At 42.7% G+C, this 13,806-nt stretch overlaps 1 protein-coding gene across 33 annotated transcripts in view; it reads left to right on the forward strand.

The window, feature by feature from the left end:
* CADPS (calcium dependent secretion activator) overlaps window positions 1–13,806 on the forward strand; it is a 210,860-nt gene that overhangs the window by 113,308 nt on the left and 83,746 nt on the right. For 20 of the 33 annotated variants that reach the window (XM_032121008.1, XM_032121010.1, XM_032121013.1 and 17 more), the window contains exons 12-13: window positions 3,550–3,561; window positions 10,582–10,718. In XM_032121008.1, the coding sequence (XP_031976899.1) occupies window positions 3,550–3,561; window positions 10,582–10,718 (149 nt within the window). The remainder of the gene's footprint in view (window positions 1–3,549; window positions 3,562–10,581; window positions 10,719–13,806) is intronic. The other 13 variants (XM_032121002.1, XM_032121026.1, XM_032121011.1 and 10 more) reach the window with 1 other exon arrangement.

Raw genomic sequence — 13,806 nt, forward strand, 5'->3', positions numbered from 1 at the left:
TCATCTTTTAAGTCATAGCTATGCTGCATGTCCTATGCAGTTATACCCACTTTGCTTCATTTGAAATTTAGAGCAATTTCATTTGTCTTGCAAATGTAATTTGATTATAAACTACACAAATGCCTCTTCACTCATTTTCTTGAAGGTCTCAATCATCTGCAGCCCCTTTGTTATGTAACATACACCAGTTCTTGCTAGTTTTGGCAAAATTTAAGAATTATTTTATCATTAAATATAAGTAAAATAAGGAAAAGTAGTAAATACTAAAGAATTCTTCTGATTAAATCAGATTTTAACTTTTTTTTAATAGTCTCTGTAAAGCAGTTATGGAGTATATTGTTGTAAGGAACTCAGAATATCTGCCCTTTCCTTATCAATAGCATTTGTCCATCTTTTATATTTGTTTAACTTCTTCATGTCAGTATTTATAGAAAATAACAGTACAAGACATACAGCTGTATGACCAGTGGTGCAGCAGAAAACCTCTGCTTGCTGCTTTTTTATTTTTTTGTATCTTCAACATGCCTGCGTGTTTTGGCCTTCTTTCTGCCTTACATTGCTGCTGCTGCAAGTGAAACGCAGTGTGATGCCGTGTGGTAGCCTATAGTCACTGTTTTCATTTCAATGATCCTCATCCTCTTCATTGCACTTTGGGAGTGCAAGGTGTAAAGAACTGGAGTTGGGAAGGAAGGATGCCTCTCAGAAAGCCAAAATGGGAGGTGGGGATTGGCCTCTTGTACGTGGGACCTTTACTGGCTGTGATAAGCCTCTAGGCCTGGCTGAGTCATGCTGACCCAAGAGCATTCCCAGGGATTTATGTCCCTCTGCCCAGAATGTTTAATCAGAGAGTTCTTGGAAATAGCAGGCACAGATCCTTCTACTGCTGCTTTTTCACAGACTAAAAGCCTTCAAGCATAGCAAGGGTGAGCAATAGAGGGATTCTGCATGTTGCTCCCTCTCCTAACAAGTGATGCTGAAGGGTGCTCTTAGTTGTGGGGTTGGTGCCCCGAGGATGTACTCCTGCTCATCCCAGCATGATCCCTGCAGAGTAGAATGAGAGCAGAGAACATCAAACTGAGGAAACACCTTTCCCTCCAGTCTTCTCCTATCCCTGCAGACATCAAGCTTGGAGAATTTTTCTGCTGGGTAAATTCCTGATATTTACAGTTTTCGCTTCAACAGACCAATATGAAGGGTCAGGTGAAGTGTTGCTTTCCAAAACACATCATAGCAGCTGTTGCAAAATCTGTCAGGATTTTGAGGAGGAAAAGGGATTGCCCAGGGCAGTGGACACTTGGGTGTATGATTTCCTTGCACAGCCAAGCGCTGTGTGTGTGGGTGAGCTGAACCTCTCTGCATAGGGTATCTGGGGTGGAGAAGGGGCAGCTGGCTTATCCTAATCCTTGCCAGGGATCAGGGAAGTCAGTGACTGAGCCCAGGAGTCAATTCTGCATCTACGCAGTCCAGCACATCCATCAGATCCCTGTGCTGCTTGTGGTCCTGCAGGCTCTATCAGCCTGACTGTGCTCAGAGCTAGAGAGATGCCACTGGCTTGACCTTGTTTTTGCATCTCACTTGCCAGGAGGCAGGGCTCCTTCATCCTTGCTTCTGGTGAAAACAGCCAAGATTTCACCCCCTGGGCCCTCCAGGGCATTTGAGGGAGTCAGGATCTGACCTCTGTTTCTCTCACTTGTTCTCATGCCAATACCAGCTCCAAATCTGGATCATTTTGCTTTTTATAACACCACCACCCTCTTTCCATCCACAATGTATTTTTCTGTAAGTCGCACAGTGTCAGGCACCCCTTTTTGCTGCAAGCACTGGGAAACCCTCTTGGATATGTTGTGCCAAAGCCTGGAAGAGAGAAACTAGTTGGCTCATCAGTCCATCAGTGTGATGGCTTACTACTTGAGCATCTTCTGGGCTGGTGTGTTTTGTCCTTGGTTTTCCTTCCTCCTCCCCCTTTGGATCTAGATCCCTCTGACAGGTCTTTGTGCACGTTCTACAAGAGGAGGAGGGCAACGTGCCATAATACACCTTCATCTCAACAGGAAAGGCTGCTCATTTTTCATATTTCAACATCTATACGTGGCAGTGCTCATTGCAAAAGTCATGGGGCACAGCAGTTAAATGATCTGAAGCAGCAGTGAGTCATGCATGCCACGCATGGGGAGTCTTAAATATACAAATACATATCTCAGCTCCTTCAGTCTTGAAATCCAAACATACCAAGTATTGCATTTTTAAAAGGGTCTAGGTTTGTTACTGGCTTTTTTTTTTTTTTTCTTTTTTGCTTGAATGTTTTGGTGTGGGGTTTGGGGCTTTTTTTTGCCTGCAGAAAGGTAAGGACTTCTGTGAGACATTTTATTCTTGTATGTTTATCTTTATACCTGTCTTTTTTTTTTTTTTTTTGTGCTTATTAGAGGCTATGGTGAATGAGGATGTGCAAAGAAGTAAATGTTAAGCCATTTGACGAGTAACTGTTGTTAGAGCTTCCGTGTTGTAACAGTCTGAGACGCCTCATGTGCATGCATGCACACACAGGGAAAATCCAGCCCTCCATGCCTGGCATGGAGCTGTCTGTTGCACAGAAAATTGGGAAGCAGATATCTTGCTGTTTGGGAAACTTGGGAGAAATAGTGAATTCCATTTGGTTCCCACATCTTTTGACTTAGTAAATATAAAGTTTGAGCGGCACTCAAATTCTCATCCACAGTTCAAAGGCAGCACTTTACTTTGAAGTAAACAGACAGCTCCGAGCCAGGGTGGAATTTATTTTATTTGCAATTTAAGTACTGGAAAAAATAGATCCTGCTATTCATTAATTTTTGTATGACTTACAATTCCTTTTATGTGGGTGAACAATACCTGTTAGAGTGAAAAGTTTTGCTTTTTTTTTTTTTGCTGCAATTTCAAAGAAAAACTCCATTTACGCAAAGCTGTGCTTTTCTCCAGTGTTCGCATTATAAAAGAAAAAACCCCAAACGGTTCTTGTTTAGTGTTGGAATCCTTCACAGTTTTATAGTCAATAATGCTGCCAATACATATTACACCTTTTGGCAATATTTAAGCTTCATAAAAGTGGTCACTTGTCTGAAAGCACCAATCTTTGTTCTGTGTTAGTGATGTATCGAAGAAAATTCCCAAACGTGCTCAACATTCTTTTTTGTTTCTTGGAGCCCTTTTTTTTAATGTGAAAGATTGGTCTGTACTTGTTTTACGTATCATTTGTGGTTATATGTAGTTTTTAATGTCTGTTTATATTTAATAACTGTTAATCACACCATATACAATGAGTTGGTTGTTTTGAGAATTTGTGATGATTTGTTTCCCCATAATAAGTAGCAAGGTTTATTGAGCTGCTTGAGAAATTTTCAGCTGTAAGTGGTTTTCTTTTTGGTTGGTTTGATTTTCTTTAGTTTCTTTTTCATTCTTTGCTTGAACCCAAGTATTTAGCTGCTAGGTTAGGGCTCCTGTCTGCTTTCCTGAGCCTTGTTGCTAGTCTTTATGTTATTCTGGTTTGTTCCTTCTTACCCTGCTAACTTCTAGCTGGACTCAAGGGTAAGTGCTTCCCTGTAGCTAGCACAGCTCAGATAATCAGACTAGATTATCTGACATACGCAATGTGCTTTTTTTTTTTCTCTTAAATCTTTCTCATGTTTAGATTTTGTAGTACAAACTTTCCATGTTATTTTCCTGAATTGAGATTTGAAATGTAAGTTTCCATACTGAAATTGGGATGCATGTGATGTCTGCATAATTGCCTTCTCTCCCTGGCTTTCACATTGGCATCAAGTGATCCTCTTAGTAAAGCCAATCATTAACATTTCTATTTTTCATTCCAAGATGTAAATATTAATTAACATCACAATAAAACTGTAAATAATACCTTCTTTTGTTTCATGGAATTTACATCTAGTTGACTGCTTCCTGCCTGAAAACAGATCATTTTGCACTCTGACAATATCCTTTCTCTCCGTGCTGATGATTAGCTTGGTGCAGTGCACCAGAGTGCAGGGCAAACCATGGACACCTCAAAGCATAGCAAGGTAGGGCAGGAGACCCCAAGAGACCCAGAGAAGGTGCAGGACTCCAGAGGAGACCCCCAGAAACCCCTCTGCACATGACCTGTGAAAAGAGCCCTGAATCATCGAGGTTTGATAGTTCCCTCTCCCATTAACTTGGTAGGGAATGATTCTAGCAGCAAGTGGCAGCTCTCTGGGTCACCCTGCATTTGGAGATGCTGGCCTGCTCTGACTTAAATGCATTTGTCATGGAGGGGTGCTGCTGTTCACTAAAATTATAATAAATTATTGTTTTAGCCTGGGTCTCAGTCACCAGTCAAAGCCATGCTAGTCAAAGAATAAGCCAAGGGAATTGTTATTTTACTTTTTCCCACTGGTATACCTACTTCGCAAAAGATAAAACTCCAGATTTGTGCTGTAAGAGAGCTTCTCCTTAGTTTGATCAGTCCTAAACACACCCAGTACAAATCCTTTTTTGGTGTTAAAATCTTCTGTAATATCTGGTGAGTGCCTGCTTTTTCCTTAGGAGGGAATAGCATCAGTGGGTCATGAGAGCTGGCAAATATGTATCCGGAGTATCTGAATGCAATTATGAGAAGGAACAGGTGGTGTCATCCCTCTTGGCCATCAAACAAGACTCCTTTTTTTCCTTCCTCCTCCTTTTATTTCTTTTTCTTCTTTTTTCCTATGTGTATGTGTGCGTGTGTGTGTGTACAAATATCCCCTTGGGTAGCAGGCAGAATTCCTTCTCAGCAGACACTTTCTTTTTTCTTTCTTTATTTTGTTTTCTACATGTTTGGATTTCCAAAGAGAATTCTTATCAGACTTTACCACAAAAAAAAAAAAAACCAAAAACCAACCCCAACCAAACCCACAAAAGCTTAATTTGAATGAAATACAGATTTTTGCCACTTTGAAAGAAAGAAAGAAAGAGTGGATGAATGAACGAATGAATGAGCCTGGGTTTGGCAACATTACATGTATTTGCACTACAATGCATTGCTATCTTATTAGATTATTAGTTTTGTGCTTTAATTGCTTTACTTTTTTTAGATAGTTAGAGATATCATGGGAACGCTGCTGTGTCTTCTGTATTGTCAACTTGCAGATGCTTCATTGCAGGAATGCAGAATTAAAAGTTAAATCAGTCTCACATAACTTGCATGAATTTAAAACTAGCCTGTAAATCTGTTCTACGTGCTTTAAGAAGCCTGGACCTCTAACTTATGAAATACAAATTCACATGTTTCTGCAGCCATCCAATTCAAAATATTCTTAAATAGTTACAAAAACGCTGTGAAACAATGTTTTATATTATAAATAGCTGTTCTAAAACTGTGTTTTTAACTTGCCACACAAGGAATTATGTAAGTGTGTACTACAAATTCTTATTAATCTAACTACCAATCCTTAGATAACTTAGATTGCAATTCAGTGCCTCGTGTGTCTGGTGATTTACAGGAGCATTCATAATAATTTATTAAAATTCTAACTGAAGCAGAAAATAATTTGTTTGAAGCAGGGGAAAAGCCATAAGCCACAGGAATAAACAGCCCATTAAGTTTAAAACTATCTTCTAACATGCAATAATATGAAAGGTAGAAGAAAGAGCTCTTGGCTTTGCAGCTGAGAGGCAAATTGAGGCTCCTGCATGGAGCCACAGCTCCGCATGGGGAGAAGGTTTGGGGAGGAGGTTTACAGACCCCTGAGCACACACACGCAGAGGTGCAATGACAGTGCACAGTGAGGAGGGGACATGGTAAATCACCAGCTAGCACTGCCAGCAGCTCACTCATAATCCACCCAGCATTTGAATCCAGGTACAGGGATTTAGTGTTTCCCCCTCCAGAACACCAGTATTTGCTAGTGAAGTCTCTCGCTCCACACGGGCAAACCAAATGAGGTTTTCAGGCACTTCCCTGGGTATTTCTTTAACAAGGCACAGCCCAAATGTGTCTGTGAGCAGGAGGGGACCCCACTGCCCCTCAGGGCAGGCAGTGGGTTGTAGTGGGCACTCTGTGAGTCACCCGCCGCAGTGCATTGCTGGTCAGGCTGGAAAAGTTCTCCCGCTCTGCCTAGCCAGGCCATCGAAGACTTTTCTAGAAATATCTGTAAATGAATAGCTGCCATCAATCATTGTCATTCCTTTATTTCATGTCTCCTGATGAGGTTGACTAGTGTCATTGTTTGTTACTGTCCAAACCACATCTTCATTCTTGTAATGTCAAGCAGATATGACAAGCACACATTTTCCAGATGAGTAAGATACAAAGTCACCTTTTAATTTACAGTTGTTTGGGTTTTTGTTTGTTTGGTGGATTTTTATTGTTTTTTCAATAGGGAAATGTGTTGTAAAATTTACTGAATTTTCAGTTGCCTTTGGTACTAAACCAAAGTCACTCATTAATGAAAAAAAATAAATCTATATTAAGAAATTCTTACAATAAAATGGCTACCTACAGCCTTTTATAACAAGAATTCTTTTATGGAGCTTGTCCCCCACTATTAACTTCACTGCTCTCAAAGCAAAATCTGCCAAGATTATTGCTGGAGCAAAAGAAACGCAGAGAGCAGGGAAATACATTTAAGAAAAAAAAAAAAAAAAGAATGAGAGATTTGACTGGTTTGTCTCTTCCTTTTTAAATAACAGATAGATAAAGATAAATACAGCCCTCAGAGAACCAAACAGTGGGATAGTCCTCTGGATTGCATGATCCTTGTTATTGTTGAAATCTTTGTGTTCCTGACACTGGCAGATTTTTAAGACTCTCATTTCAAACACATGTAGGGAGGGCATGTGTGACAGGGGTCCAGTTAATGGAGTCAGCACAAAATGAAAACTGGATAAAAATGGACAAAATAAACCCAGCAGTATTCAAAAAAGGCAGTAATGTAGGGGACCAAGTGTGATATAAAAGGCCAGAGTCTGCAGTTTTGCAGAAGAAAGGTTTGTGGAGCCTGTGCTGGCCATGTCCATCCACTGGCAGCCTCCCTTCTGAGACCACCATCGAACACCTTTCAACTGCACTCGTGTGCAGCTTGTCTAAAATGTAACATGACTTTTGTGGGCCTGCAGCAGCATTTCAGCTGGGGCCCCAAACAAAGAAACACCAGTAAGCTTGGCACGGCACCTTGGGAAGGGATTGCAAATTACTGGAGCATCATATAACTTTCTTCCTTTGGTTGCTCCTTCCTTTTTAGCTAGAATAACAGAGCAGGGTCAAAAAAGCAGCTGTATTTGACTGAAACAATTAATTTAAAGTACTTAAAAATTGGCTACACAGTTTGGGTGTGAATATTAGCCATTCTCATTTTGTGCTTTGTTTAAAATCAAACTGTATAGGCCATTTTGAAAGAAGGTGGATTATACATAGAACTTATTTCATATGCAGATGTTGGCATTATTTTAAATTGCAGATATTTGTCTGAAGCAGAGTAATAATATATTTAGATCTGTTTTTTTTCTTTTTGTGTTGCCTATGAAGTTTAATGTTTTTTGTATCATTTGATTCATTAATTTCATTTTTAAAAGTGAGTCCACTGGAAAAATCAAAATACAAAAATAAGTTGCAAGTGCATGGGGTGTTTATTTAGAATAATTAAGGGAAGGTGAGTTTAGCATAGAATTGACTTCTTTAACCTGCTCCTTATTATTTTTAAGAATTTTGGCCCAGAGAAGCATCTGGCCCAGAGCTGATATTTCATTTAAAAGAAATACACATTTGTATTACCATTCTCCACAGACATCTCCAGGTCACATCACGACAGCTGTGGGTGCTGATGTGCACCCACCCAGCCCTGCATCTCTGCTGGTGCAAAATGGTTTGGCCATGCAAGAGCTGTGGTCCTGGGCTATGCAGGGAGAGCTGCAGCTGCTCATCCTCCTCCCCATGGCAGAAATCCACATTTTAAATCACTGACTGAGCAGAAGTCATGTGCATCATGCTTTGCTGGCCACTTGAGCTCACCTAGTGCCATGTCTGATGTCTCTCTCTTCATGTGGTTGTTCTGAGGAGGAGAGATTTGGGGCAAAGGGGCTTTTGAGCAGGCACCCAACGGAAGACATGGCTTCAAAGTCATGAAAGTAAAATTGCCCCTGATTGTGGACAGTTGTGAAGGGCATTTAATCACTGTGTCTGTTCTCACACTTGGCAGGGAACTGTCTGTGCCTCTGCCTGGAGCAGGGAGATTGTAAAAAGCCCAGCCAGACCCTCAGCTATGTGGAAGCCAGCAGCGCTTCAGTCGGTTCCCACCAGCAGAAGGTCTGCTCTGTGCCCACCTTGCTCACAGAACGTAATGTGGGGAAAAGCTTATTAGTGTGGAATAAAAAATACTAATTTCAAACATTCTTTCTAGCACATATGCTCAAAAAAGTTCACCAGCTAAAGGGCTAGAGGACTCTTCAAATTTCCAGCTGATTTACTCAGCTCTCAGAGCCTCGTTGGCTGAGCAGGAGGATTGACAGTGTATCAGGGCTCCTAATTGAAAAGTAATAAAATCTCTGAGCAAAGCTGGTAAATGAAGGCCTCCAGCCAATTTGTCAGCTTGCAGTCAACTCCGAGGAGCCGGGCAGAGCAGCAAGCCATTAAAAGTAGTCTGATAATAGCTGTTAAAATATTTTCTGGGCACTGGGGATGGAATGAAAACAGTACAGCCAAACTCTTCGGGAGTGAATGCAATCAAATCCATCTTGGCCCAAAGGGACAGAGACAATGGGGCAGAAAGCTGTCAAAACAGACAGGAGTCAGTCTGTGCTGCAGGCCCCAGGGCTGGGTGGGTTTCACATCCCATGCCCAGGGATGCTGGAGAGGTGCCATGGAGGTGATGCACTCCCCAGGGAGGTTATTCCCATCCCCTGAGCCAGCCCTTGTGCTGACACCTCACTCAGCACCATTAGCCGCTTCTTCTGTCCTGGTGCTGAATGCACAGAGTTGCCAGCAGATGAGAGGATTTGGGTCCTGGAAGGGAGGCAGGGGTAGGGGGCAGCAGGACCCAGCACACAGAGCAAAACAGGGGAGCAGACCCTCAAAAATTAACCCTCTGTGGGAAAAACATCAGTGTTTATTCAGTGGGGTTATAATGAGGAAAGTTGCCAGCTACAGCTGAATTAAGTATTGCTAGCAGCTAATTGAAATGTTACATGTTTCAATTTGTCTGATTTCTTTCCAGTGGGTGATGTTATTTATACAGTTTGTATATAGATAACGACAGACTATACAGAAAATGTAAAGATTGCTACCCATGATCATTACTATGTGAGAGCACTGACACAAATGAGGTATTTGGAAAGATATGCCATCCTTCACAGCTAAATATTGAATAGAAAAACATATATAAAAGAACATTCTCACTCTCATTTAAAGCTTTTTTTTCTTTTTAATTAAGGATTTTTGGGGGTTTTTTTCTGGTAAAGAGGGATTTTGTTTTAAAACAAATACAGTTACCATATACTCCTTGTGTGGAAAACTGCATTTTTGTGTCCTTTCAGCCACGTTGTTTCAAGGCCACCCAGTTCCCCTAGGAGGCTATGAACAGGGGAAGGATTTAAATCCTATTTTCTTTGTCGAGGATTTGGCAAGAACCCATATAGTAGGAAGCTGAGCACAGACAAAACCTAGTGAAAGGTGTCCTTTAATTCCCCAGCCGCTGCTAGAACAAAACCTGCTCCCAGTGAGGTCCTGGCTGGCCGCACCCAGGCTGGCTTGGCAGCTTCATTTCAACTGCTGAATTTGGTGTATTTTTAGTTAACCATGTTGAGATTAATTAATTAGCCCCTAGGAGTTAGTGCCCATAAACGTCACCCAAAGCAGAGAAGTGTGAATACGTTGAGGCTGTTAATTCACCCAAAAATGGCAGCTCGTAATCTAGGCAGAGGAAATTCAGTCTCTCCATTGGGATGACTGGCAGCTCTGGCGCACTGTCGGGTTACTGCCTCTGTGACAACAAACTACATATCAATTTAACTTCTTAGCAATGCTTAAAAGAGCATCTTTTTATTTCAGTGAGGTAGCATTTAAAGTTGCTGTTAGGAAAAAAAATTGCCGTGGGGAAGACAAACATTGGCATTTGGAGGAAGAACAATGTAACTGATGTGATACCTAGAAAAGCTAGTAAATGTAGAGAAAAAAAGCTGTAACTTCATTAGAATGGCAGAATCTATTACAATTAACCACAACTATCTAAATAGGAGCTAATTTACTTATGTGAGCCAAAATTCTGTTAACTCATAGTCTATTGTAAGATGCAGAGTGAATTCTTGCGTTTGTGTTCTGGTTTTAAGTACAGAATAAATGCACTATAATGAGCAGTTGACAAGATGTTAATTCTAAAATCTTTTGCCTAAATGCAATAATATAGTCCATAACTGATGCAAGTTGACAATGGGAGGTGAAGTGTACTGTACAGCCTGCAAAGAGAAAACTTAATGGCAATGGAGGGAAGAGGAGATACTTGGCTTTCATGCTTCATACTGTATATTTTTTTCTGTTGTATTTGTCAATTAAAATGTCTTATATCTCTCTAAATGGTGTCTTTCTCTATATGTATAAATGAACAGATGCAGATAGAGCTCAAAAGCATGGCATGGATGAATTTATCTCTTCCAATCCCTGTAACTTTGACCACGCTTCACTCTTTGAGATGGTTCAGCGCCTCACTTTGGACCACAGACTTAATGATTCCTATTCTTGTCTGGCAAGTATATTCTTTGGTCTCTAGTGATATAAACATCAAGCAGCAAAGTCAAACCTAGTGCGAGTGGGGGCTAATCCCCCTGTTGCTGAAGATTGACTTCTGTTTACACCAGGTTTGAATTTGGCCCAGACGTATTTTCTTTTGAGAGGCTGCCTGCAGTGAACTGACTGCTGTTCTTCTCCAGTCTCACTGTCTTTATAATTTCTGTTTGCAATGTTTAAAATGTTTCTTCCTGCAAAGAAAAACTCCAGTGTGGGAGTGTGAAGTAGAGAGCAGTGTTTTGCAGCCTCCTGCACTGCCTTCCAGAGTCTTCAGGATGAAAGAACAGGGGAAAGATGACTGTCTGGTACCACCTCCCATGTCAATGGAGTCCCACCAGGAATAACTGTAGCCCAGCTTTGTGTCTCTTCATGAGCAGGGGTCCCAAGCGGGTAACAGATGGGACTGTGTGGATAACTGCAGTGCTGCTGCAGTCTGTCCATGCTCACATAGTTGCATGCCCATCCTGAGTACTCCCATGAGCAGCAGTTGCAGCTCTTTGCCCACTGTAGGACAGTGGCACTGAGCTGCTCCAGGACAGCTTGTAGCCTTTGGCTGGGGTGCAGTGCTTCGGGGCTCTTGTGCACTATAAGGGCTTAAATAACAAATAACCAATAACAATGCAACCTGAACAAATAATTTTTAGCATTTTCAATAAGGAGGATGAAGAGGCTCTTAACTTTTGAGAAAACAACATGATAAATCCTTTCTAGAGCATCCTGAAACAGAGGACATGGCATGGGACTGTTGCACAGGGTGGCACACGGGGGTGTCATGGTGGGCTCCTTCATCAGAAAGACCACACCATGCCAAGAGCCTTTGCCAGCTGTGCAGTCCCTGGAGCTCTCAAGTGCCTTGCTGTTAAAAGCAGCAGCCTGGGAACACAGCTGAGTAGTTGGCAAGGAGGCTGTTGGTCTCAAATCCTGCCCTCCACGTCCCTCTCCACCATGGTGCTCTTCTCACTGTCCTGCTCCTTGCACCACATACAAGGGCCAATCTCCTCTGAAGGACTGAAATCCAGTAAATGCCACTAGCAATAGTGAGTTGTCACCTACCTGAGGAGAGGCAGGGCTAGGAGGAACAGTTGTGGACATTCCCTGAGGTAAGAATGGGGTGGGGAAAGGCTGCACTTTAGCTGCAGATACCCAAGTGGTACAAGTAGGCTTGGTGGGAGCATTGTCAGACCTGCAGCAGGTTCCTCACTGGTTCCATCAAGGTCCTTGCTCTGGCAGGCAGTGACTTTGGCATGCAGCTTCTGCTCTCCACGCATGGCTGACCCTAGGAAGACCATCCCCATCCATGCATGTCTGAGAGGTTGGCTTGCTGCTGGTTTGTCTTTGTGCAGTCTTGGGCCTGGTGAGAGAGCTGTGGCCATTGAATTAAACTCATGGAGAGGTGTGAGGTCATCAGTGAAAATGATTAACAATGTTTTTCTTCAAGAAACCCACCAGCCGCACTTCTGCTTGTTATGGAGATGTTTAGGCCCTTGCTAGAAGCTACCAGAGCAGTGGAGCTCCCCTCAGCACCAAGACTCATCCTCTTCGGAGTGGAGCATCACCAATTAACCATCTTCTTTCAAATCACCCATTGCAGTGTTGGAAGGAACAGAATAATGGCCTGTGTTCACCTACGCTTGGTTTCACGTGCTTCTTTATTTACTTTACCATGGTTTTGTACTGATTATGGTATGCCCTCAAAAACTGCAAAAGCTCCCACTATTCTTGCTGTGTCTTTGGGATGTTGGTGATAGCACTGTGCTGAGTTGGCTGGAGGAGCTGTGAGCCCATGGTAAGCCTGCTCTGTCCACTGTGTGCCACTGGGCAATTCTTATTCCCTACAGGACATTCCATGCAAGGTCCCACAGAGTTTTGCCTTGTCACACCTCTTGTTGTTTTCAAACATGGACATGGAGGTACCAGAGAAGACTTACCCTGGCATAACTCAGCATTGCCTCCTTTCCGTGGAACCAGGTTAAACAACACTATTGTGAGCCCAGTCGCAGACTGAGCCAGGCATCCCTAGGAAAACAAACAGCCTGGCTGACTCATCCCAGCCACGGCAGAAGTGATGTTTACTGTCAGAGAGCTCTGTGCTGGGGAGGGGGAAGAACAGTTTCTGCAGAGTTTACAGAGTGGTCTTGCCCATCATCCACAAAATTGATACTATTTCCTGGACTTTTGAGAAGAGTTTTCAGCTGTTCCAGCTTAGTATGGACTGCACACACATGTGGGTCTTCATTCTTTTCACTTGGACGTGTGTGTTGTTTCTGAAACTGCCCTCCAACTCTTCCCAAGACTTCCCCACCCACTGCCAGCATCCAGCTCACACAGCCATCTCTCTGCTGGAGCTGTATTGCCCATGATGTGTCAGGATTCATGGAATTTGCATTATACAGCACAGCATGTACTGGGGAGAGATCTTCAGAGTACCCAGCCTAACTGAGATGATGTGAAAGAGTCAGGTTAAGACATCCATGAAACAGGCCACCAAGATTAAGTTCTCTTGGATTTCCTATGATAAATGGGAAAATTCAGCTACTGAAATGTGAAGTTTCCCTCAAAAACTCTGGTTTTCTCAAAAGTTACTTTTGCCTTTAGAAAACTGGCCTATGTGTCACCAGCCCTGACCTTGCTTTTCCCAGCTCCAAAGCTCCCCTGGCATTCCCTGCTGGTGCTGGGACATGCCTCCTTATCAGAGCAGTTCAGCTTGTTGAACACAGTCAGTGGAGCTCCTTGTGCTCTGTGTCCTTCCTCCATTGTCCCTTCCAGGTTTCCTCATGTCATTGGAGACAATCTGTGAGGCCATGCTGAGCTGTACCTATCTGTGCTGGGGACAGACACCCCATGTGTCATCTCTGTCAGCTGCATTTGCCAGGCTGGCTGCGTGTCTGCTGGTTGGGCCAGGCAAATCTTCATCAAGAGCCAGGATCTGCCTGAAGATGTTGGGGATCTAAATACCGCCTTTCATCAAACCCTGGGGTTTTTTCTCGGGCTGTGGGGAGCAGCATTTACTGCTCCATTGGATCCCCGTTCAGCAGCGTTTCATTTCC

Source organism: Corvus moneduloides, chromosome 11, assembly GCF_009650955.1.
Source record: "Corvus moneduloides isolate bCorMon1 chromosome 11, bCorMon1.pri, whole genome shotgun sequence".
NCBI classification, from domain to species: Eukaryota; Metazoa; Chordata; class Aves; order Passeriformes; family Corvidae; genus Corvus; species Corvus moneduloides.